Consider the following 22668-nt stretch of genomic DNA (forward strand, 5'->3'; position numbering starts at 1 on the left):
TGTCAAGCCCTGAAAAGACATTGAGAAACTTTAAAATCATTGTACTAAGTGAAAGAAGCCAGTCTGAAAAGGCTACATACACAGTGTGTGATTCCAACTATGTGACATTCTGGAACAGGCAAAACTGTGGAGACATTAATAATATCAGCAGTTGAGGGTAAAAGAGGGATGAATCAGCAGAGCGCAGAGATTTTTAGGTCAGTGAAACTACTCTGTATGATACAATAATGGTTGGATACATGTCATTAATACATTTTTTCCAAAGCCATAGAATATACAAGACCAAGAGCGAATCCTAATATAAACTATGAACACCAGTGATAATGATGTGTCAGTGTAGGTTCAGCAGTTAGTAATCAGTGTACCGCTCTGGTCAGGAATGTTGGTAACAGGGTAGGCTGTGTTTGTTTAGGGGCAGTGTGTATATTGGAAATCTCTGTACCTTGCTCAATACTGCTTTGAACCTAAGACTGCTCTAAAAAACTATTTTTTTTAAAGAACATTTATAATAGTGTAACAAAATTGAAGTAATTGGAAATAAATGTATCCAAAAAGAGGCAAGAACTTTATACTGAAAATTAAAACATTTATCAGAGAAATTAAAGAAGACCTAAATAAATGGAGAAATGCCACATTTAGAGATGGGGAGCCTCAGTTGTTATATTCCATGCAATGTAGATTGTTACCAGCAGACTTTTCTGTAAAAATTGATAAGCTGATTTTTCTAAAATTTATATGGAGATGCAAAGAACCTGGAATATTCAAAGTGATCTTTAAAAAAATGTTTTTTTTTCCCCCAAGACTTACATTATCTGATTCCCAGAGTTACTATAAAGCAAGTTTAAACTTTAAATTGGCTTTAGAGGGGTGTAGGCGGAGCACACAACTTTTGATCCCAGGGTCGTGAGTTCAAGCCCCATGTTGGGCATAGAGCCCTCTTAAAAAATAACAATAATAATCATTTTTTTTTTTTTAATAAATTTGGGTCCCTGGGTGGCTCGGTTGGTTGGGCATCTGACTCGTGGTTTCAGTTCGGGTCATGATCTCAGGGTCTTGAAATTGAGCCCCACGTCGGGCTCCGTGCTGCGTGTGGAGCTTGGGATTCTCTCTCTCCCTCTGCCCCTCTCTGCCCCCTGCTCGCATGCTCTCTCTTAAAAAAAAATAAATAACAAAATAAATTGCCAGTAAAACAGATCCGTGGAACAGAGTGGACAGCCCAGAAATAGACCCACACTTTGTGGTCATTTGGTTGCACACAGCACCAAGCCGTCCAGCGGGAGAGAACCTGCAGCCCTGACAGCAGCCCCATCATAGCAGCTACAGCCTGGGTTTGGCACGGGCCGCAGACCGAGGCGTAAGAGCTAGAATTGTAAAGCTTCCAGAAGAAAACACGGGATATCGGGCGCCTGGGTGGCTCAGTTGGTTGGGCGACTGCCTTCGGCTCAGGTCATGGTCCTGGAGTCCCTGGATCGAGTCCCGCATCGGGCTCCCTGCTCGGCAGGGAGCCTGCTTCTCCCTCTGACCCTCCCCCCTCTCGTGTGCTCTCTCTCTCTCTCTCATTCTCTCTGTCTCAAATAAATAAAATCTTTAAAAAAAAAAAGAAAGAAAGAAAGAAAACACGGGATATCTTCACGACCTGCACGGCGTTAAAGGTTTCTTAGGACACAGAAAGCAGTAACTACAGAAGAAAGTACTGATAGATTATACCTTGACAAAATGTAAACCTATTCATCAAAAACACTATTATAAAAACAAACAGACAAAGCACAAACTGGGAGAAAATATTTACAAATTGTGTATATCCTGAATACATAACAAACTCCTACAAATGAATTTAAATAAAAAAGACAACCCAATTTTATTTTTATTTTATTTTTTTAAACACACAGCCCAATTTTGAAGTGAAGATTTGAACACACTTTACCAAAGGAAATACACACATGGCCAATTAACACGTGAAAAATACTCATCAGTCATAACTCATCAAAGAAATTCAAATTAAAGCTCCAATGAGTTGGCATAACCAAAACGTTTACAAACAGTTGTGGGAGAGTAAAATGGCACGACTTTTTTAAAAACTCTGGCAGGGGCGCCTGGGTGGCCCAGTCAGTTAAGCGTCTGCCTTTGGCTCAGGTCATGATCTCAGGGTCCTGGGATCGAGCCCCATGTCAGGCTCCCTGCTCAGTGGGGAGTCTGCTTCTCCCTCTGTTCCTCTCCCCTGCTTGTGCTCTCTCTCTCGCTCGCTGTCTCTCAAATAAATAAAATCTCTAAAAAAAAAAAAAAAAAGCTCTGGCAGCTTTTATAAAAGTAAACATAAATCTACCAGACAGAAATCAATACATATGTGTGTAAGAATGTTCATGGTACCTTCATTCATAATGGCTATAAACTAGAGATAGTCCAGGTACCCATCAATACAATGGATACATAAACTGGTGTATTCATATATGGGCTATTAGCCAGCAATTAAAAGGAAAAAAAAATTATGATTGACACGCTTGCACCTCATGGAAAATGAAGTAGACATACTTTTCCTTGTTCTGATAAGTATGAGTAAAAACATAAAAAGGTCTTATTACAATGTTACATTTTATAGATCATATATAAAAAGGAGACTCTAAAAAGTGGAGAGAAGGCAGACCAACTAGGAACCTTGGGACTGAGGAACTTCATGGTGATGAGTTCCCTGAGTTGTCTTTTTACCTCATATTCTATGAGGTAAAACTTGAAGCTGAGAAAGCTAGCAACCTGGAAATTCCATTCGGCACAAACAAAGCAAGTAAAGAGAAGCTTGCTTTCTACAGCCAAAAGTAAGGGAAAGGGTCAACCTAGCAAGACAGAAAACTTTTAGACAATACCCTCCATACTCTAGTCAGACATTGTAGAAAAAAACTGTTACCCTACCCACACTCATACCAGCAGGTGCCCAGTGGGGAGCCTTGGCTTCTATCCCCAGCAGGCAGTAATAAGGTGTCCCACCCGGGCCCCCGACCTGTGTTGTATCAGAGGACTTTGACCATCCTCCAGTAGTGACATGGCCTCTCCCACCATCCCCTCAGCAGTAACAACCTACCGACGCTCAGGTTTCAATGGAGGCTGAGTGGGGAACTCCCAACTGGTAATCACTGGACATCTTACTCCCTTAACTTGCTGGAGCAGTTTTGGAAAAGGTCAGACAAAATAGAAGGTTTATGTAAAATCCAGAACCTGGTAACATAATACAGAAATGTCTAGGTTTAAACTGGAAGTCATATGTCATACTAGGAACCAGGGAGATCTTAAACTGAGTTTTTTTTTAAGATTTTATTTATTTGAGAGAGAGAGAGAACACAAGCATGAAGAGGGGCAGAGGGAGAGAGAGAAGCAGACTCCCTGAGGTGGGACTCAATCCCAGGACCCTCGGATCATGACCTGAGCCAAAGGCAGACGCTTAACTGACTGAGCCACCCAGGCGCCCGTTAAACTGAATTTTAAAAGGCAGTCAGTACATGCCAACATCAAGATGTTAGAATTACCTGACAAAGATTTTAAAGCATTTAGATTTTTAAAAACACTACCCCCCCAAACACACACTTCAACAAGTAATAATATGCTTGAAACATGAAAACAATAGAAAGCCTCAGGAGGGAAATAGAAAGAATTCCAAGTCAGAATTTTAGAATTGAAAGATGCAGTAGCTGCTGTTAAGGCTTAGGGATGTGCTCAGCAGCAAGATGAAGGAGGCACAGGAAGGAATCGGTCCATCCGAACAAAAGAGAAAGTAGACCTAAAAAAGACAGAGTCTGTGGGATCATGACAAAAGGGCGAAATTTGTATCCTCCGTGTGCTGGAAGGAGGAAAGAAACGCGGAGATGAAAAACTACTTTGGTAAATAGTGGCTGAAAACTTTGCAGATTTGGCAGGAGACATGAAGCTACTGATGGAAGTCGATGATCAAACCTAGCAGGACACACTCGAAGAGATCCCTGTGGAGGCATATCCTAGTCCAACTTCAGCCCTCTAAAGACACAACAGTTGTAAAACTGAGAGAGAAATGAATCCCTACCTATAGGGATAAGGCAGTTCAGACAATAGTGGATTGCTTGTCTGAATCCAGGGAAATGGCACAACATTTTTCAAGTGCTGAAAGAAAAAGTGTCTAGCCAGAATTTTAAACCCAGTGAAAGTATCCTTCAGGAATTAAATGAGAATCAAAGCCTTCCTAGATGAAGGATGATATCTAAAAGAATATGTTGCCAGTCGACCTACTCTGTGGATAAAAGAAGGTTTCTAACAGAAAAGAAATACCAGAAGGGACCTTGGAACATCAGGAAAGCAGAAGGAACAGTAAGTACATTTATGGGCATATACAATAGGCTTTCCTTCTCCTTTTGAGTCTTCTAAGTAACTCTTTAGTAAACGAAGCAAAAAAATTTAACACTGCTATATTTTTTAACAGCGTATTGAGGCATAATTCACATATCCTACAATTCACCCATTTAAAGCATACAGTGGTTTTTGGTACATTACGTTATTAATGTTTTTAACTTGTGGTAAAATATACGTAACTTAGAATTTGTATTTTTCATTTCCATTTCTCAGTGTAAGGTTCAGTGGCATTAAGTACATTCACATTATTGTGCAACCATAACCCCATCCCTCTCCAGAATTTTTTCATCATCCCAAACTGAAACTCTGTGCCCATTAAATAATAATTGCCCATTCCCTCAGCCCCTGGTAACTACTGTTATTCTTTTTATCCCTATGAATTTGACTGTTTTTGGTACCTCATATAGTGGAGTCATTACAGTATTTGTCCTTTGGGGTCTCCCATATTTCACTTAGCATAATGTCCTTAAGGTTCTTCTTCTGTGTTGTAGCATATATGAGAATTTCATTCCTTTTTAATGCTGAATAATATTCCTGTGTGTGCACACACAGTCCATATTTTGTTTATCCATTCATCCACCGATGGACATTTCTGTTGTTTCCTCCTTTTTGCAGTTGTGAATAATGCTGCTATGAACATTGGTTTACAATTCTCTGTTGAGGACCCCGCTTTCAATTCTTTTGTCTATATACCCAGAGGTGGGATTGCTGGCTCATATGGTGAGTCTACAGTTAATTTTTGGGATCTGCCACACTGTTTGCCACCATGGCTGCACCACTTTGATATCCCCACCAGCAATTCTTGAGAGTTCAGTTTCTCCACATCTTCAGTAACACTTGTCATTTTCTGTTATTTTTTCATGATAGCCATCCTAATGGGTTTTGATTTGCATTTCCCTAATAGTAATGTTGACCTGTCTTCATGTACTTCTGGCCATTTGTATGTCTTCTTTGGTGAAATGTGTATTCAAGTGCTTGTCCACTTTTGAATTGAGTCCTTTGTTCCTTGTTCTTGAGCTTTAGGAGTTCTGTATATATTCTGGATATTAATTACTTACCAGATATGTGATAAATATAATATCTTTATGACATGGAAAGGGAAGACCACAAAATGTATAAACACCAGAAGAAAAGATTGATAAATTTAATTACATTAACTACCGTATAAAAGAGAGTGGCTCTAGTAATCAGGGTTGAATACGGTTGTTTATGATAGCTATGTTAAAATTACAGATTTTTAAGTAAGGTTTAGAATGAGGCAAGTGGGGGGGGCACCTGTCTGGCTCAGTCAGTAGAATACGCGACTCTTGATCTCGGGGTCATAAGTTTGAGCCCCATGTTGGGTATAGACCTTACTTGAATAAATAAAACTTTTTTAAAAATTGAGGCAGATGGCTTAATTTGGTTGAGAGGATTCAATTTCAGGTGAGAGGAATGACACATGAGAATGTGAAAGCAGGAGGGAGCTAGTTGTATTTAAGAAATTGTGCTGGTACAGCCATTATGGAAAACTGTATGGAGGATCCTCAAAAAATTAAAAATAGAATGATCATGTGATCCAGCAACTCCACTTCTGGGAATATATCCAAAGGAAATGAAAACACTAGCTCAAAAAAATACCTGCACCCCCATGTTCATAGCAGCATTATCTACAATAGGCAAGACATGGAAGCAACCTAAGTGTCCACCGAGGGATGAATGAATGAAGAAGAAGCAGTATATACATGCAGGAGAGTATTACTCAGCCTCGTTAGAAAAAAGGGGAAAGAAAGGCAAAAAAAGAAGAGTCTTGCCATTTGCAACAACATGGATGGAACTTGAGGGCATCATGTTCAGTGAAATAAGCCAGCCAAAGACAAATATTTTATAATCTCACTTATATGCAGAATCTAAGAAACAAAAACACACTCATGGAGAAGGGCATCAGGGGCTCCTGGCCGGCTCAGTCGAAGAGCGTGAGACTCTTGATCTGGGGCTAGTGGGTTCGAACACCATGTTAGATGTAGAGATTACTTTAAAATATAATAGTAATCAAGCAAAAATCTAAAAGGGCGGGAGGGGGGGTGGTTGGTGATCAGCTTTGTGGTTACCAGAAGCGAGGGGAGTGAGGAGGGTTAATAGGAGAAAGGTGGTCCAAAGTTGAAATTCCAGCTACAAGATAAGTACGTACTGAGGATATATGACGTGCACCGCGATGCCTGCCGCTGTGTGATGGGTGTGAAGAATGGCGAGAGCAAATCCCAAGAGTTGTCATCACAACTTCCTCTTTTTGTTGTACCTGTAAGAGGTGGTGGATGTTAACTAGATTTACAGCGGTAATCGTTTCACAATCCATGCAAGACAGTTCATTTTACTGTGCACCATAAACGAACACTGTGATGTATGCAGTTGTATCTCAATAAAACTGAGGGGAAATAAAGTAGTTAGTATACCAAGCAGAAAGGAAGGAGAAATTATGCTTAGGAAGAGTAGAATTCTAGAAACGGTGGGGGCAGTGGGGATTAAGGGAACACTTGTCCTGAAACAAAACAGTGGTAAAGGTGATGCTGCTGCTTCATAGAGTTGAAAGAAAACAGTGGGGGCACCCGGCCAGCTCAGTCCGAGGAGCTGGTGACTCTTGATCTCAGGGCTGTGAGTTGGAGCCCCACATTGAGTGTAGAGCTTACTAAAAATAAAAAATAAAATCCTAAATGAATGAATGAATGAATGAGAACAGTTGGGGCCGTATCTCAAAGCTTATGCCATGGAATACATGTTTGCATTCATTCATTCAGAAAATACTTGTTCAGTACCTACTTTTTGATCAGGCAGTTTTCTAGATGTTTGGGACACACCAGTAAGCAAAACAGGTGAAGATCCTTGCTTCCATGGGGCTGACAGTTTTCCACTCAGGGGAAATCCCACTGTCCGTATATTTCTGGGTTGCACCTATTTTCCCTCAGGCTGACAAAACCAAAAGCTCAAATTCTACCTGTGTTTTGTTTAGTGAAACTTAAACAGTTTCCTGTAGGTATCCTTGATCATTATTTATAACCTCCTTAATGGCACACATTTCATAGATACACTACTCCTTTCAATGAAATAGTACTATAGGTTTTTTAGGGGGGAATTCCAGGACAATTTACGCAGAATAACAAGGACTAAATGAATAATTGTTATCTGTTTGTAGACTGATATTCTAACCCGGTACTCAGATCGTATATAAACAAGCTGAGCTTTATCTGAAGTCAGTCACTTTATTCTTATTTAAAAAAAAAAAAAAAAAAGGCCAAGTTTTTGTCAGATTTTAAGATCTCTTCTGAAAAAGGAGATTGTTATTTTTCTCCTTTCTATTGGGTACCTCCCTCACCTTTGACTTCCTCATTTGCCTAGCTACCTAATTAACAGTGGAGTGTGTTTGTGGAGATGTTCTGCCTCCGAGTCCTCTATTCATTTCCTCTTCATGTTAGGATTGATTTTGTGAAAGAAAATCATCATGACTTCCCCCTTCTATTTTTTTTTCCCCAGGCGTCCCATGACTTCCCCCCTTTTAGATTTCAAGGTCAGCACAGGCTTTAGAGCTTCTGTACTATTTGTTCTCTTTAAAATGACTTTGTTGTACAAGTTCAGTTTTCTTTTAAAGAGAAAAGTAAAGGATTTCTTTGCTCCTTCCCTAGAGATAAGTGGCAGTACTTGAGATCTCAAGACTTTAGCAGACAATAAGGAAAATCCACAAAAGATGTGATTTCATCTAATTTTCACGTGGATATAAAGTAATTTTCCTCCATTTTTAAAATGGGGATTAGCTAAAGAATCCCCCCACCTTTTTTTTTTTTTTTAATGAGATGCTCCTGAATAGATTCCCCTGAGGTATTCTCTCCAGCAGAATTTGATTAAGGAAATCTCTTCAGGTAGGTCTCACTTCTTAGAAATGAGTCCGAACTCTCTCTGGTTTTAGAAATGTTAAAGGAAGGGAAAGAATGAGCCATCATTTCTTCCCCTGGCTCTTAGGATGTGAATTACAGTACAGGGACACAAATAATGCCAGGGAAGGCACCAGAACAGCTGTTAAACACCAGCATTTCAACCAAATGAACTTAAAGATCACTTGGCTTCATTCCCCAATGCATCCCATCCAGCAAGTGGAAAGTTGTTCCAAAGAGCTGTACGAAAGGGAAGGCTTTTCTGGGCAGAAGTGTGAAAGGATAAGGAAAGGTCAGCTCACCTCATCTTCCTTTGGGGGATTTGGAAAAGGGTCATTGGTGCTGACTGGTTAAGACTTTCTGGAGAAGGTTTAAACTATTGGGTAAGAGATAGTAAGGCCTAGTTTGGTGATTTGGCTTAGCACAAGTGACTCCATTTGGGGTCTGTTCTCTCTTTTTTAATACATCTATGGAGACTCATTGCTAGCAAAATTCAAGATGTTGGACTGTGGGAAAAATTATGTCTTTGAGGTTAGTTGAGGTAGATGTGGATGATTTCTTAAAAAGAGAAAGTATTCTTTTTTTTTTTTCCAAAGATTTATTAATTTATTTTAGAGAGACCAGGGGAAGGGGCAGAGGGAAAGAATATCCAAGCAGACTCCCACTGAGTGCAGAGCCGGACTTGGGGCTCCACCTCATGACCCATGAGATCATGACCTGAGCTGAAACCAAGAGTCAGATGCTAAACTGACTGAGCCACCCAGGCACCCCAAGAAAGTATTCTTTTTATTATTATTATTTTTAAAGATTTTATTTATTTATTTGAGAGAGAGCGCAAGCGGGGGACAGAGGGAGAAGCAGGCTCCACACTGAGCAGGGAACCCGAAGTGGGACTCGATCCCAAGACCCTGGGATCATGACCTGAGCCGAAGGCAGACGCTTAACCGACTGAGCCACCCAGGCGCCCCGTCGAGAAAGTATTCTTTTACTAACTTACTGGTTTCTCTTTCACTCTTTTATGCCTTCTACAGAAAATACGTCAGGTATTGCTGGCAAAAAAAGGAGTTACCCTTTGCATTAAGGGGTTTATCCTATCTTCTGAGGACCAATTTTGACTTTTTAAAAAATTACATTTGTATTGTTATTAAGAAACAGTGAGTACATACTTGCAAAGGAATTGTAATAGAGAAGGGTATGAATTAAAAGATAAGGCTCCCCCTTCCCAGAAATATAATAATTTAGTATATACCCTTTCAAACTTTTTTCCTTTATATATATCTGTCTTCCAACAATTTACTGTAAAATTTTACAGTAAACAAAAAATTGTGGGGAGCCCGGGGGGCTCAGTCAGTTCAGCAGCCTACTCTTGATCTCAGCTCAGGTCTTGATCTCAGTGTCGTGAGTGCAAGCCCTGAGTTGGGCTCCACGCTGGGTGTAGAGCCTACTTAAAAAAATTTTTAAATTAAGAAATAAGGAAAAAATTGAAAAAACTCTACAGTGAATGTGCAATATCCCATCACTTACATTTTGTCATTAACATTCAACCTTGATTTATCGTATATTTATCTATCCATATATTAATTCATCTTATTTTTGGGTGCACTCCAAAGTAAATTGCAGACAGTGATACACCTCCCCCTATTTCAGCATACGTATCAGAACCAAGGTCTCAGTATTTGTTTACAGATTTTTCTTTTGAGGTACATTTACCATTAATAAAATCCATAAATCTTTTTTTTTTTAAGATATATTTATTTTTAGAGAGAGACAGAGCAGGGGGAGGGGCAGGGGGGGAAGGAGAAAGAATCTCAAGCAGACTTCCCACTAAATGCAGAGCCCCATGTAGGGCTCAATCCCCTGACCACCGAGATCATGACCTAAACCAAAACCAAGAGTCGGCTGCCCAACCAACTGAGCCACCCAGGCCCCCAATCTTCTTTTTTTTTTAAGATTTATCCATTTAAGAGAGAGCTTGAGTACAAGCAAGGGGAGGGGCAGAGGGAGGAGTGAAGAATCTCAGGAAGACCACATGGAGCCAATGAGAGACTCTCGACCTCACAACCCTGAGGTCATGACCTGAGTCAAAATCAAGAGTTAGTTGCTCAACCCACTGAACCACCCAGACCCTCCCTAAAATGCATAAATCTTAAATGCACGTTTGCTGTGGTTTCTTTCATATACCTGCATAATCCAACCCCTCCTCAAGAACAGAGTCCTCGGGGCGCCTGGGTGGCTCAGTCAGTTGAGTGTCTGCCTTCGGCTCAGGTTGATCCCGGGGTCCTGGGATCGAGTCCCGCATCGGGCTCCCTGCTCAGCGGGGAGTCTGCTTCCCCTCTGCCCCTCACCCTGCTCGTGCTCTCTCTCTCTCTCTCAAATAAATAAAAAATTTTGAAAAGAACAGTGTCCTCATCCAGAAAGTGCCCTCATGCCCTTTGCCAGGCTGTTCCCACCACATATAGCTTTAATGTTTCAAAGTATTTTTTTTTTTTTTAAATGAACCCATGCTTTATTTTTTTTGCAACTTGGAGAGTGTGTCCATATGAGTAAATATATACCTCATTTTATTTCTCTAGCTGCATATCTCATTATTTGAATGTACCAAAGTTTGCTTACCTTTGATAAACTTTACGTTGTTTCCACTTTGTCACTGCATGCTCTGTGGTTACACATTCAGCTTTGCTTCCCTGTCAGCAAGTAGACTCTGGTCTTTTACCAGCTCTAACCCCAAAATCTTGTTGTATTACTTTAACTCCACAAGTTATTTCTTCCACAATATACCTGTAATCCATGCTGCTGTATCTTCAGATTTGTCAAATAAACTCATTACACATTATGTGTTAACATAAATAGCATATTTTTATGAGAAATAACTTTTCCAAAGAAAAATTTCATAAGAAAAGTGACTTTATTTTACATTTTTGCAAATCTCTTTGATGTTTAGCTTAATATAAGACAACTGGATTTTCTAATCTATTTTTGCATTCAGTCTATTATGATGTTACTTTGGTTTAAGTACATGAAGAAATCTGTCCTCATGCAGGTTAATAAGTTATAAAAGATACGAATATTTTAATAATTTCAGATAATTCTTCTTTGACACTCTAGCAAAAATATAAATGTAATAGTTCCTTAAAGGTGAGTTGCAATGTAGAGTATGAAATCAGTTAACTTTTTGTATTCTGTTACATTGAAGTCCATTGGTCTCTCTTGGAACTTAAATGGATTTTTTTACCCATGTGTGATTTTATCACTTCATGTATTGGTCATTAAGAAATTCTGATTCACTGAATTATATTGCTCTTCCATTCCCTGTATGCATCCAAAACCATTCACATTTGTGCATCTTCCCACCTATTTCATGAGGAAAATCTAAGTATTGGAAAACAAGATTCTTATGGTAGTGGACACAAGTTTTCCAAAATTCCAGCATTCACTTCAAACTCAAATTTTATCACTGGAAACAGATACTTTCAGTTGTTTCTTGAAGTAACAAGCTCACTTCACTCATTTTCACTTCCTAAGTCCGAATAACCGTAGTTTGTGAGTTACTCTTTCTAGTTCAGCTGGTATATTCCATGGAAGAAGCTAGTCCGGCTCGCCGTTGCGTCTGCCCAGGCATTTGCGGGACACAGCCGCCGGGGGTGAGGCGCAGTGCTTCAGGTGTCCTTCCTTTGTGCCTTGCAGAATATTAACATTCTTGGCTTGTGGGTCAAGATTTAATTCAATTTTTGTAGGTTCATCAAAAGCATTCTTAATGTTTAATGCTTCTATGATGCTGGCATGGTTCATTTCTATTAGTTTCATTCTTCTGGTACAGTTTTCTGCCACTTGCCTTGATTGCTACTAAGATGCCAGCAGTCCTACCCACCATTGCTTTCATACCATTAGTACAGATGTCAGCCTAGTGAAAATGGCATGTAACATCTGAGCACTTACTAGTATAGTAGTAGATACATAGTACTCAGTAGTTTTAAGACAGTCTTTACCCCCAGGATTGGCAGAGCATTGAGAACTACTGGGCTAGAGACAATGATAGGATGAATACCCAGATGACAAGAAGTTTTAGCTTCCTGTGAGAAGTGAGTCACCTAAAGGGCAGGAAGGTCAGAGAGTAAGTAAGGAAATTGAAGCAGCCTCTTTAAGGTGGAAAAGGGCTTTTGACCTTTACTAGTAGTTCTACTTCAAGGGGGGGGTAAATGTTAACAGATCATAAATTTGAATGTAAATACTCTTGAGTTATTTAAATCCAGGGACTCCTATTTTAGAAAGTTCTTATACTTCCCGTTTTTACAGACAACCTTATATTGTGTATAATAATGTAGGAGAACAGCTGCCAGATGCTCTAGTTAATAATTTTAAAAATCAAACAATTCTTAGTTTTTAGTTGGCTTCATAATGACCTGTGTATTTTTTGATAGTAAGTTTGCTTTGTTGTTTTATATAGGCTACTATTAAAACATATCTTTAGCGTTTACCACCTGGAGCATGATGGAAAAGAGTAGCTAAAATTAAAAATTGGTGATGGAAAATCCATAAAATTAAATATTAAATCTTTATTTTTCTAACCAGTGCATATTAGATCTTGTGACTGTTTGACCCTTTGTATGAATAGATACTGAAATTGATGGTATTTTTTTTGATTCAGGGAAGTATCTAAGGCAAAAGAGAATCGACTTCCAGCTTCCCTATGACATCCTTTGGCAGTGGAAGCACAATCAGGTACAGGAGCCTATCTTACCTTACCAGGTTTTGTTCTTGGGTCGGGGGGGGGGGGGGGGGGGGGGGGATGCAAGTCTCTCTCTGCCTCCTTGTGAAACAAGAGCTCTGTGCTGTCCTCTTAGGAAGTATAGAGAACTGTCCCTGTGAAGGTTAGAGACTAAGAAAACTTAATTTGCATCCATATCTAATGTGACCTATTTGCCTTTGCTCATACTTCAGAATAGCACTGAGTTCCTGCTTCCGTAGGCAACCTTCTGTTACGAGTCTGGACTTTTATTTTGGTGGCAGAACTCTGTTCTGTGAGAACCCTGTTTGATGCAGGTCCCGGGAGAATTTGGATGTACTGCCAGCAGCACTGAGAAATTTCAGGCTTTATTTCTGTTGGCTCCTTCCCATCGGTTTGGAATTTATTTTTCACATACAAAGGAGATTCTTCTACCAGAGGAAACAGGGAAAATGTTTAAATGTATACTTTTAAAAGATCTTTATGTTGGGAACTAAAAATAGGAAGGTGCTGTTTTTCTCTGCTGCTTCCCTAATTGTAAAGTTTCCCCCAGTAATTCCTAGAGTTCTTGTAGCTGTAGCCCCAGGCCTCATGTTGAGAACAGCATCAGGAAATAGAAGTTGTCATGCAAATGAGGTGAATAGGCTCCTGACCTTTGCCAAAATTCCACCAAAGTTCCATTTTGGAAAGCCGAAAGCAGTGGGCATTCCCCCCCGCATTCTCCTCTCTGGGTGGCCCCTCTCGAATTCTAAGAGGACCAATATGTTAGATCTCTGTTTCCGAGGTCGTGACCATGAAGGAGACAGTGCTCTGACTATCCCCACTGAAAAATGGCGGTGGGTTTGGTTTTTTTTGCAGGTTAATCGACCCTCGCTTAGACCACGGGCTGCTTTTGTGCTCTTATTGTAAAACACTGGCCAGCTGACCACCTCTCTTTTGATACCTTCCTTTTTTTCTTTTCTTTTTTTTTTTTTTTTGCTGAATGTATTCTTAATTGCAATATGAGAGCTTTATTTTCTGCCTTTCCTCTCTCCTGTATTCACTAAATTAATTGCCTTAATTAAAATGTGAAATGTGTTTTTCTAGAATACCCACCCTGAAAAGGCCAGGGTGCTCATCTTTTTAATCTCGTATACTACCCAGACCGTCCCAACAAGCCCTATGAGTGTTTTCCTTTCTTTTCATAGAGGCAAATTGAGTTAATGTATCCAAAAGAATAGCTTCGTTTTACAGTGTGATTTTTGTTTAAGTCTGTCCCCAGCATGCACATAATTGAGAATGTGTTCTCATGAAGCTATTTCAGGTTTCTTCGGTTGCATCTGTTTCTCTCTCACCCTGATCTAGTAAGTCACTTTTTATTTCAGAGTGTAAAAAGTGATCACACCAAGAATTTCCCTCAAACGTATCCAACCCAGGAAGTCTTATAAATATTCCCATATGAGCAGAGCACGTGGATAATTTCTTATATTTTTAGTGATTGATGCTGCTTGTCTGGCATTTGAAGTTAAATGCTATATCAAAATTTTTCCTTTTTTTCTTCTAGCTATACAAAAAGCCAGATGTCCCACTATATAAAAAAATCCGTTCAAGTGAGTAACTTGGGAGCTATTTTTTTCTGCCTTCATACCATCAATGTTCTTCTTAGCCTAGCACTTAAAAAATTATCCTCTATGTTCACAAATTACGCTTTGCTGTCTTCTCTCAAGACGTCTACGTTGATGTCAAGCCCCTTTCTGGTTACGAGGCCACCACCTGTAACTGTAAGAAGCCAGAGGATGACGCCGGGAAGGGCTGTGTGGACGACTGCCTCAACAGGTACTGTACTAAACTGACTTCTCTAAAAGCACAGGCTCTAGGATAGATGACACTTCTTTCGGAGGGAAAAGTTAAATAAGCTCTTTGATTTCCTCTCCTGAAGTTGCACAAAGCTATATAAAACCTAATTGATGGGCTGTCTTAATCTTCTTGGGCTGTTATGGCAAAATACCATAGCCCTGGTGACTTAAACAGCAGAAATTTATTTCTCATCGTTCTGGAGGCTGGGAAGTCCAAGGTCAAGATGCAAGTATTTGATGTCTGGTGAGGACCCACGTCCTGGCTTATAGACAGCCACTTTCTCCCTGTGTGTTCACATGGCCTTTCCTTAGTGCATGCTTGTGAAGAAAGAGCTCTCTGTTCCTCTTCCTTGTGGGGACACTAATTCCATCATGCAGTTCCTACCCTTATACTCTAATATAAGCCAATTGACCTCCCAGAGACTCTACTTCCAAATAACCATTACATTGGGGGCTGGGGCTTCAACTGTTAATTTTAGGGAGAGACAAGCATTCAGCCCATCTGGGCTGAATGGAGTAACAGAAAAAGAATGAGATTTAGGGTTTTAACATACCCAAGTTTAAATCCTCTTATTACTTAGGAGACCTGAAGAAAGTTATTTAACCCCTCTAATAAAAATGGTACCTTCTTTATGTGGGGCTGGGGGTGAGGATTTTATGAGACAATGTTCATAAAGTATTCAGCATAGTTTAGAAACTTTCCGAGCTCTCCATAAATGGTAGCCATAATGAGGGAGTAAGGTAGGATGGTGGCAGTGAGAAGGAAGAAAGGCATGATGTATTCCGGAGGAAAACTGGGATGGTGAACCATTAGCATACGCACATAGAGGCACATGTTCTGACTGGGTCAGTGGTGCTGATGAGAGGTGGTTATGCTGTTGTCAGAGAATGAAAGTATGGGGTCTGGCTAGTTTGGGGGTCAAAACTATGATTTTAATTTGGGGCCATTAAGTTCTAAATGACAAGGAGATTTCAAAATAGAAATGTCTGATAGAGACCGAAGAATGGAGATCTGATTTGTTGGTTTTAGTAACATAAGCAAATTTACAGTAAAAAAGAACCAATGAACTTTACATCAATGCTTCCTCTTCTAGATAGTTTTCCTGGCCAAAGACAACTGCTTCCCCGGTCTCTGGTCAACTGTCCTATGGGCTAAGGGAATCGATGTTTTAGTAGCTCCTGCATCAGCATGGCAGCTGGTAAACTCTGCCTTACACCACATCATTGTTAACTCACATCTTGTACATACACACACATGGTTTCAGGAGTCATAGCTGCTCACCTCGTCTGTGTTGTGCACTGATTTTTCTTCACTCACAGATGTTTTTTATATGTATATACTTTTTTTTCTTTTTTGGTCTTTTTTTTTCTTTTTATATATATGCACTTTTATGTATCAGTGTGGTCCACAAACTCACCATTTTTAGGAGTTCTGTTATCTTCCATAGGTTGATATGCCCTAGTTTGCCATCCTCCTATGGTTCGTCATTCAAATTATTCCCAATGTTTTGCTATTAAAAATCACACTACTGTAAAACTGTGTAGATCCTTTTTTTTAACCTTTAAGATGTACTCTCAAAAGAAGAATTATCTGAACAAACTATATGAACATTTATATAATTCTTACTATATACTATCCAGTAGCTCTCATAAATTAATGAGTTAATTTGGAGTATCACCACCAGGATATGAATATACTCACTTCCCTATAGTTCCACCTCCTTTAGGCATTCGCATCTAACTTTATTTTTGGTGCTTTAATATTTCATTGGTTTAACGTTTGGGAATATCATATGTGTTTAGAATTGCTTAAATTTGCATTCCTCTATATGCTAACATTACTGTTTTTTTATATGATATTGTATTGTCTATGAAATTGCCATAATATAGCTACCATCTCATTGGTTAGTTCCTCTCTTTTTCACAGTAGTCTAATGAGATAGGTAATAGTTTTATATTTTATGAATGAAGGATCCTAGAGTTTGGATAGTAAGTTGCTCTGTATCATATACAACACTTAAGTGACAGAATTTGAACCCATGTGTGTTTGATTCAAAAGTCATGTCCTTTCCACTGTGTACACTGCTTATTGTGTAAGTCGTTAGTCTTTTAATCACATAGAACTGAAATCTGAATATTTACCTTTACATAATTACATTGGTTGTCTTGTATCATTTTTGTTCCTATGGGTGTCACATTTGTCCTTACCATTGTGTTGTCTTTCTTAAAAAAAAAAAAAAAAACTCAGATACGGTGCTGCCAACTTTATGAGAATATGAACCCTACAGGGGTGCCTGGGTGTCTCAGTCAGTTAAATGTCTGCCTTCGGCTCAGATCATGATCCCAGGGTCCTGGGATCAAGCCCCGCATCGGGCTCTCTGCTCACTGGGGAGTCTGCTTCTCCCTCTCCCTCTGCCCCCGCCCCCGCCAAACAAACAAACAAATAAAATATGAACCCTACATATTCATGCATCTAATGATGAGGTGATAAATGCATAAATATCTAAGAAAAATCAAAATACATTATTCAGTGGATGCTTCCGTATATATTTAAAAGCAACCCACATAAAGATTTAGTTAAATGGAGCTACCTAAAATGTCTTTCCTGTCTTGAATGTATTCAAGGTTTTGTAAATATTTGTGGGGAAAACTCAAATATCTGTAAGATTCAATTTTATGTCTATATAAGGTTCACATAGCCCAAAGGAAACTGAATTCAGGACTGTTTTTAAAAATAAGTAATGGGTTTTTATAAAATATTTTTAAAACATGGCCTCTTCTAAACAATTTCTAGGAATCATCAGTGTTGTTTATAAATTCTATAAGATCTTCCCTAGTTCATATTTATGTCTGTACACCGTCCATATCAAACCCCTTACAGCTCCAGAATATTCCACATTCCCTAGAGCAGAGTCTCATCATTCATTTCAAGCTGCTTTTTAACCCTGTACCCGTTTGTTCACAGCGTGTACAGAGCCCACTCTCTCAGTTCTCACAACAACAAACATGTTGTATAACAAAGCCAAATACTTAGGGGAAGATAAAAGTATGTTGCCAGGTAAGCCTTGTAATGCCACCAGAAGGGATTACTCTTGAGTTCACGTGCCGCAAACTGAACATCGGGTCCCTGGCTAGCTCCCTGTTAGGTCCTGTCTGTGCTCCTTTGTTGAGTACAGTTTACTTCCTCTTACCCCACAGTGAGAATCTCCAGAATCCTTCACCTTTTGCTGCAGAAGAGCAGTAGGCCTTCAAATTCTTGGTCCCCAAAAGTAGGGAGGATCCTCTCCCCTGCCTCCAAGGCTTACTCCTTCCTGAGCTGGCATGATTTGTAGTGGGAATATTTTTCAAGTGAAAACCCGTCTCCACTCACGGGATGGTCTGACGTCCTTAACGAGTTAAGTCAGTCACACTAGTACACTTGCCAGTGACTATTAAACACTAAGTCTCACCATGTGAGGGAAAGAGCTTTCCAATCTAGGTCTATATTTAGAAGGAGGAAAATTCTCTAGTCTTACAATGACCGGCATTATGTGGCTAAAGATAATGGCAATTTATGCTGTAAGTCAACAACTTCACATCTTAGTTTGCAGTATCTACTTTCAGATTTTGATAAGTTTACGGTTTGTTTTCCAGACACAATGTATAGAACCATGTTTTACTTTTTACGTAAAGGACTTATCTTGATAATTGAAACGAATGGAATATATTTCAGTGCCTTCAACTCTAGAAACCACAAATTTTCAACAATTGAGTGTTCTCCAGCAGAAATTTTTTAAAATTGATTTTAAAATCTCTTCCATCTCAAGGCATCTGGGTGGCTCAGTCGTTAAGCATCTGCCTTCGGCTCAGGTCATGATCCCAGGGTCCTGGGATCCAGTCCCACATCGGGCTCCTTGCTCAGTGGGGAGCCTGCTTCTCCCTCTCCCACTTCCCCTGCTTGTGTTCCCTCTCTCGCTGTGTCTCTCTCTCTCTGTCAAATAAATAAAATCTTTTGGAAAAAAAAATAAAATCTCTTTCATCTCAGGGCAGCTGGGTGGCTCAGTTGGTTAAGCGTCTGCCTTTGGCTCAGGTCATGATCCCAGGGTCCTGGGATTGAGCCCCACATCGGGCTCCCTGCTTAGCGGGAAGCCTGCTTCTCCCTCTCCCTCTGCCTGCCTGCCGCTCCCCTTGCTTGGGCTCTCTCTCTCTCACTCTCTCTCTCTCTGTGTCAAATAAATAAAATCTTTATAAATAAATAAATAAATAAAATCTCATCTCAGTACTCTGTTATATTTTAGTTCTTTTATCCACATAAAGCTTATTGTTTTGTGTGTTTTGAGGTATGATGAAAATTCAGGTGGGGTATTGTTAAGAGAGTTACAATTGAAACTATGAACATGAATGAGCCTTCTTTTTTTTTTATTTAAATTCAATTAATTAACATGTAGTGTATTATTAGTTTAGTTTCAGAGGTACAGTTCAGTGATTATCAGTTGCATATAACACCCAGTGCTCATTACATCACATGCCCTCCTTAATGCCCATCACCCAGTTACCCCATCCCCCCATCCTCTGTGAATGAGCCTTCTAAAGATAAGAGGAACAGGAATGTGCCATGAAAGGTAGAGAGGGAAAAAAGGATTTCTGGTTTTCTTTTAAAAAAAAAAAAAATTGGGGGCGCCTGGGTGGCTCAGTTGGTTAAGCGACTGCCTTCGGCTCAGGTCATGATCCTGGAGTCCCTGGATCGAGTCCCGCATCGGGCTCCCTGCTCGGCAGGGAGTCTGCTTCTCCCTCTGACCCTCCCCCCTCTCATGTGCTTGCTCTCTCTCATTCTCTCTCTCTCAAATAAATAAATAAAAAATCTTTAAAAAAAAAAAATTGGTTATTGGAAAGGTGGGAAATCCATTATCCTAAAAGATCAAGAAGGAGAGCATTTTCATGAGGGGTGTTCAGTTGTGTTCATTCAACGAAAAATTTATTAAAAGAAAGAAAAAAGGTGGTGAATTTGACAGTAATGCAGTGTCTTTCTCACAAATTAAGCTGATTGTCTTGATTGAATAATCCCAGTGTGGATACTTTCTCTGCTTACTGCTCATTTATGTGATTTGACACTGTGTGTTCTGCCCTTTAGATAAGGATATTTATTTGAAGAATGGCTATGAAAGTACTTTATATTATAAAATGTTAAATGCTTTTTTTTACAAGATTTATAAGTTATGGATGTGTTAGTGTATGTATATATATGTTATATAAAATATAATGTGATATTCTGATCTACCATTATATTCTTGATCCTCCCTTGTTTTAATCATGTTCAGTAGCCTTACTGGGATTCTAAACCATACACCAAAACTAAATGGCTTCTCTGAAAGATCCAGAAATGTAAAAAAACAAAGCAGTTAGAAATCATATGCATAACAGCTTTTCTCTACTATGTGGAGAATATTTTGCTTGTTAATTCACTAGAGGTTATAAATTCAGCTAGTATAGAGACTAGAAGTGTTATTTCAATATGGAAATGTCATTTACACTAATGAAATGTAAAATTCTTATAAAATGACAGTGCAGGGGCACCTGGGGGTGCTCAGTCGGTTGAGCATCTGCCTTCAGCTCAGGTCATGATCCTGGAGTCCTGGAATCGAGTCCCACATCGGGCTCCCTGCTTAACAGAGAGTGTGGTTCTCCCTCTCCCTCTGCTCCTCCCCACTGCTCATGCTCCTTGTCTCTCTCGCTCTCAAATAAAATCTTAAAAAAAGAAACTGTGCAAATGTACTGAACTGTATACTTAAAAATATTTACAGTGTAAAGTTTATGTGTGATTTTACTACAATTTCAAAAGAAAAAAAGTCTGTAAATGCCCATCAGCTACTTCAAAATAAGAATGCCATGTAATCTTCAAATTATTAATTCCTCTATGGGTTGTAGCTTTATTGTAGTTTTATTCTTAGCACAGAGCTAAACATGATTGTGTTTACCCAGGATGCTTAGTGGACAGTTAGCTTAATCTATTCAGCATTTATAACTTCACTTGGAAATTTTCAGTATTATTAAGTTTTGAAGTTGTATACTCTTTGCCCTTATGAACCCTGTTAACTAATCCAACCTTGTTAAAATAAAAACAATGTATTTTAAAACTTCCTATAAAACAAAAGTGGGTTCATGAAAGCATATATAATATTAATTGACATACAATTATCCCTTTTCTTTCTAGAATGATCTTTGCTGAGTGTTCCCCCAACACTTGCCCCTGTGGCGAGCAGTGCTGTAACCAGAGGATACAGAGGCATGAGTGGGTACAATGTCTAGAACGATTTCGAGCTGAGGAAAAAGGTTGGGGAATCAGAACCAAAGAACCCCTGAAAGCTGGGCAGTTCATCATTGAATACCTAGGGGAGGTTGTCAGCGAACAAGAGTTCAGGTACAGTGATGAATGATGATACGCCAATAAAATGGCAGAGGTACCAGATTAGAATGAAAAATGGGAGATTTCAAATTTACTTTCAACTTAATCATTAATTGACTTTCAATTCTTCCTCTCCTCTTTAGGAACAGGATGATTGAGCAGTATCATAATCACAGTGACCACTATTGCCTGAACCTGGATAGTGGGATGGTGATTGACAGTTACCGGATGGGGAATGAGGCCCGATTCATCAACCACAGCTGTGACCCAAACTGTGAAATGCAGAAATGGTAAGGAAGCAGGGGAAGGTGAAGTCACAAATCCAAGAGAGCAGAAGGCATTGAGGGTATTGAGATGAGTCTTTCCCGCAGTGTGAGTCAGCTTACACAAGCACCTCAGGCAATTCCCTGTTGTACCAGATCCTCCAGGCATAGTCAGGTGCTGCTATTTCTTCACTTCATCTTAACTATTCCCAGAAAAATATAACAGTATATATGATAGTATAATAATGATAGTATAATAATGGCAATACCTAATACTTATCAGCTGCTTACTTGCCAGGTACTGTGTTACGTGGTTCTTCTCCTGTGAGGTCACTCAGCATATTTATTACATGCCCACTGGATTTGTCACAGTGAGAAACAAAAATAAGTAAAATAGATAAGAATCTAACTAAAAGCAAAAAACTACATCTAAAAAATTCAAAAAAGATAATAGAAGATTCTGGGAAGTTGGTGGAGTAGGAAGCATCAGGAGTCTCTCTCCCCTTAGATAATTACACTAGCAGAATCTGTCTGATGGAACAATTTTGGAGTCTGTTGAAGGCTTGCAACTACTAGGGGAAGGCTGAGATGGTAAATTGTGGTTCCTTTTAGTCAATTTAGTCAGTTTCAACTCAGAACAGTAGCAACTCCCTGTGCCCTACCCCCAGCCACATGGCAGGTAGCTATGCCAGCGTTCCAACAGCTTGCACACAGATTGCAGAAGCTAGGATGAGTGAGGAGGACCCTGTCCTCTAAAAATGGGGAATCTGGGCTCTGATTGCTGCTTCTGATCACAGAGGTGCAGACAAAGATGGGCAACCGTTGTGGTGGTCCCTCCCACCATTGTTGTAAGCCCCTCTCCTGCCACAGGAAGTGACTTTCAGGAGATTTGAAGGGATAGGGCCCTATTTTCTTCCCCTTCATTTTTCACTTTTTTTTTTTTCCTTTTGGGGGCCAGAAATTGAAGATTAGGACATGTGAGCCCTGGGGAAGTGGAGAGAACCTTATTTCCAGACATACCACATTATTAGGTCCAAATTTGCCGTGTTACAAGGAAAAATCACAAGGAATACAAAGAAACAGGAAACTATGGCCCATTCAGAGAAAAAGTAATAATTCAAAAGAATCTGTCCCTTAAAAAGACTCAATGGCAAATAGGTTAGACAAAGACTTTATAAAACAAAAGTCCAAAGAT

At 39.5% G+C, this 22668-nt stretch overlaps 1 protein-coding gene across 6 annotated transcripts in view; it reads left to right on the top strand.

Moving 5' to 3' along the window:
• ASH1L (ASH1 like histone lysine methyltransferase) overlaps positions 1-22668 on the top strand; it is a 193922-nt gene that overhangs the window by 140104 nt on the left and 31150 nt on the right. For 5 of the 6 annotated variants that reach the window (XM_078078563.1, XM_078078561.1, XM_078078559.1 and 2 more), the window contains 6 exons: positions 4984-5088; positions 12916-12989; positions 14537-14582; positions 14700-14808; positions 21019-21225; positions 21354-21500. In XM_078078563.1, coding sequence (XP_077934689.1) covers positions 4984-5088; positions 12916-12989; positions 14537-14582; positions 14700-14808; positions 21019-21225; positions 21354-21500 — 688 coding nt within the window. The remainder of the gene's footprint in view (positions 1-4983; positions 5089-12915; positions 12990-14536; positions 14583-14699; positions 14809-21018; positions 21226-21353; positions 21501-22668) is intronic. The other variant, XM_078078564.1, reaches the window with a different exon arrangement.

This window comes from Halichoerus grypus, chromosome 7 (assembly GCF_964656455.1).
Source record: "Halichoerus grypus chromosome 7, mHalGry1.hap1.1, whole genome shotgun sequence".
NCBI classification, from domain to species: domain Eukaryota; kingdom Metazoa; phylum Chordata; class Mammalia; order Carnivora; family Phocidae; genus Halichoerus; species Halichoerus grypus.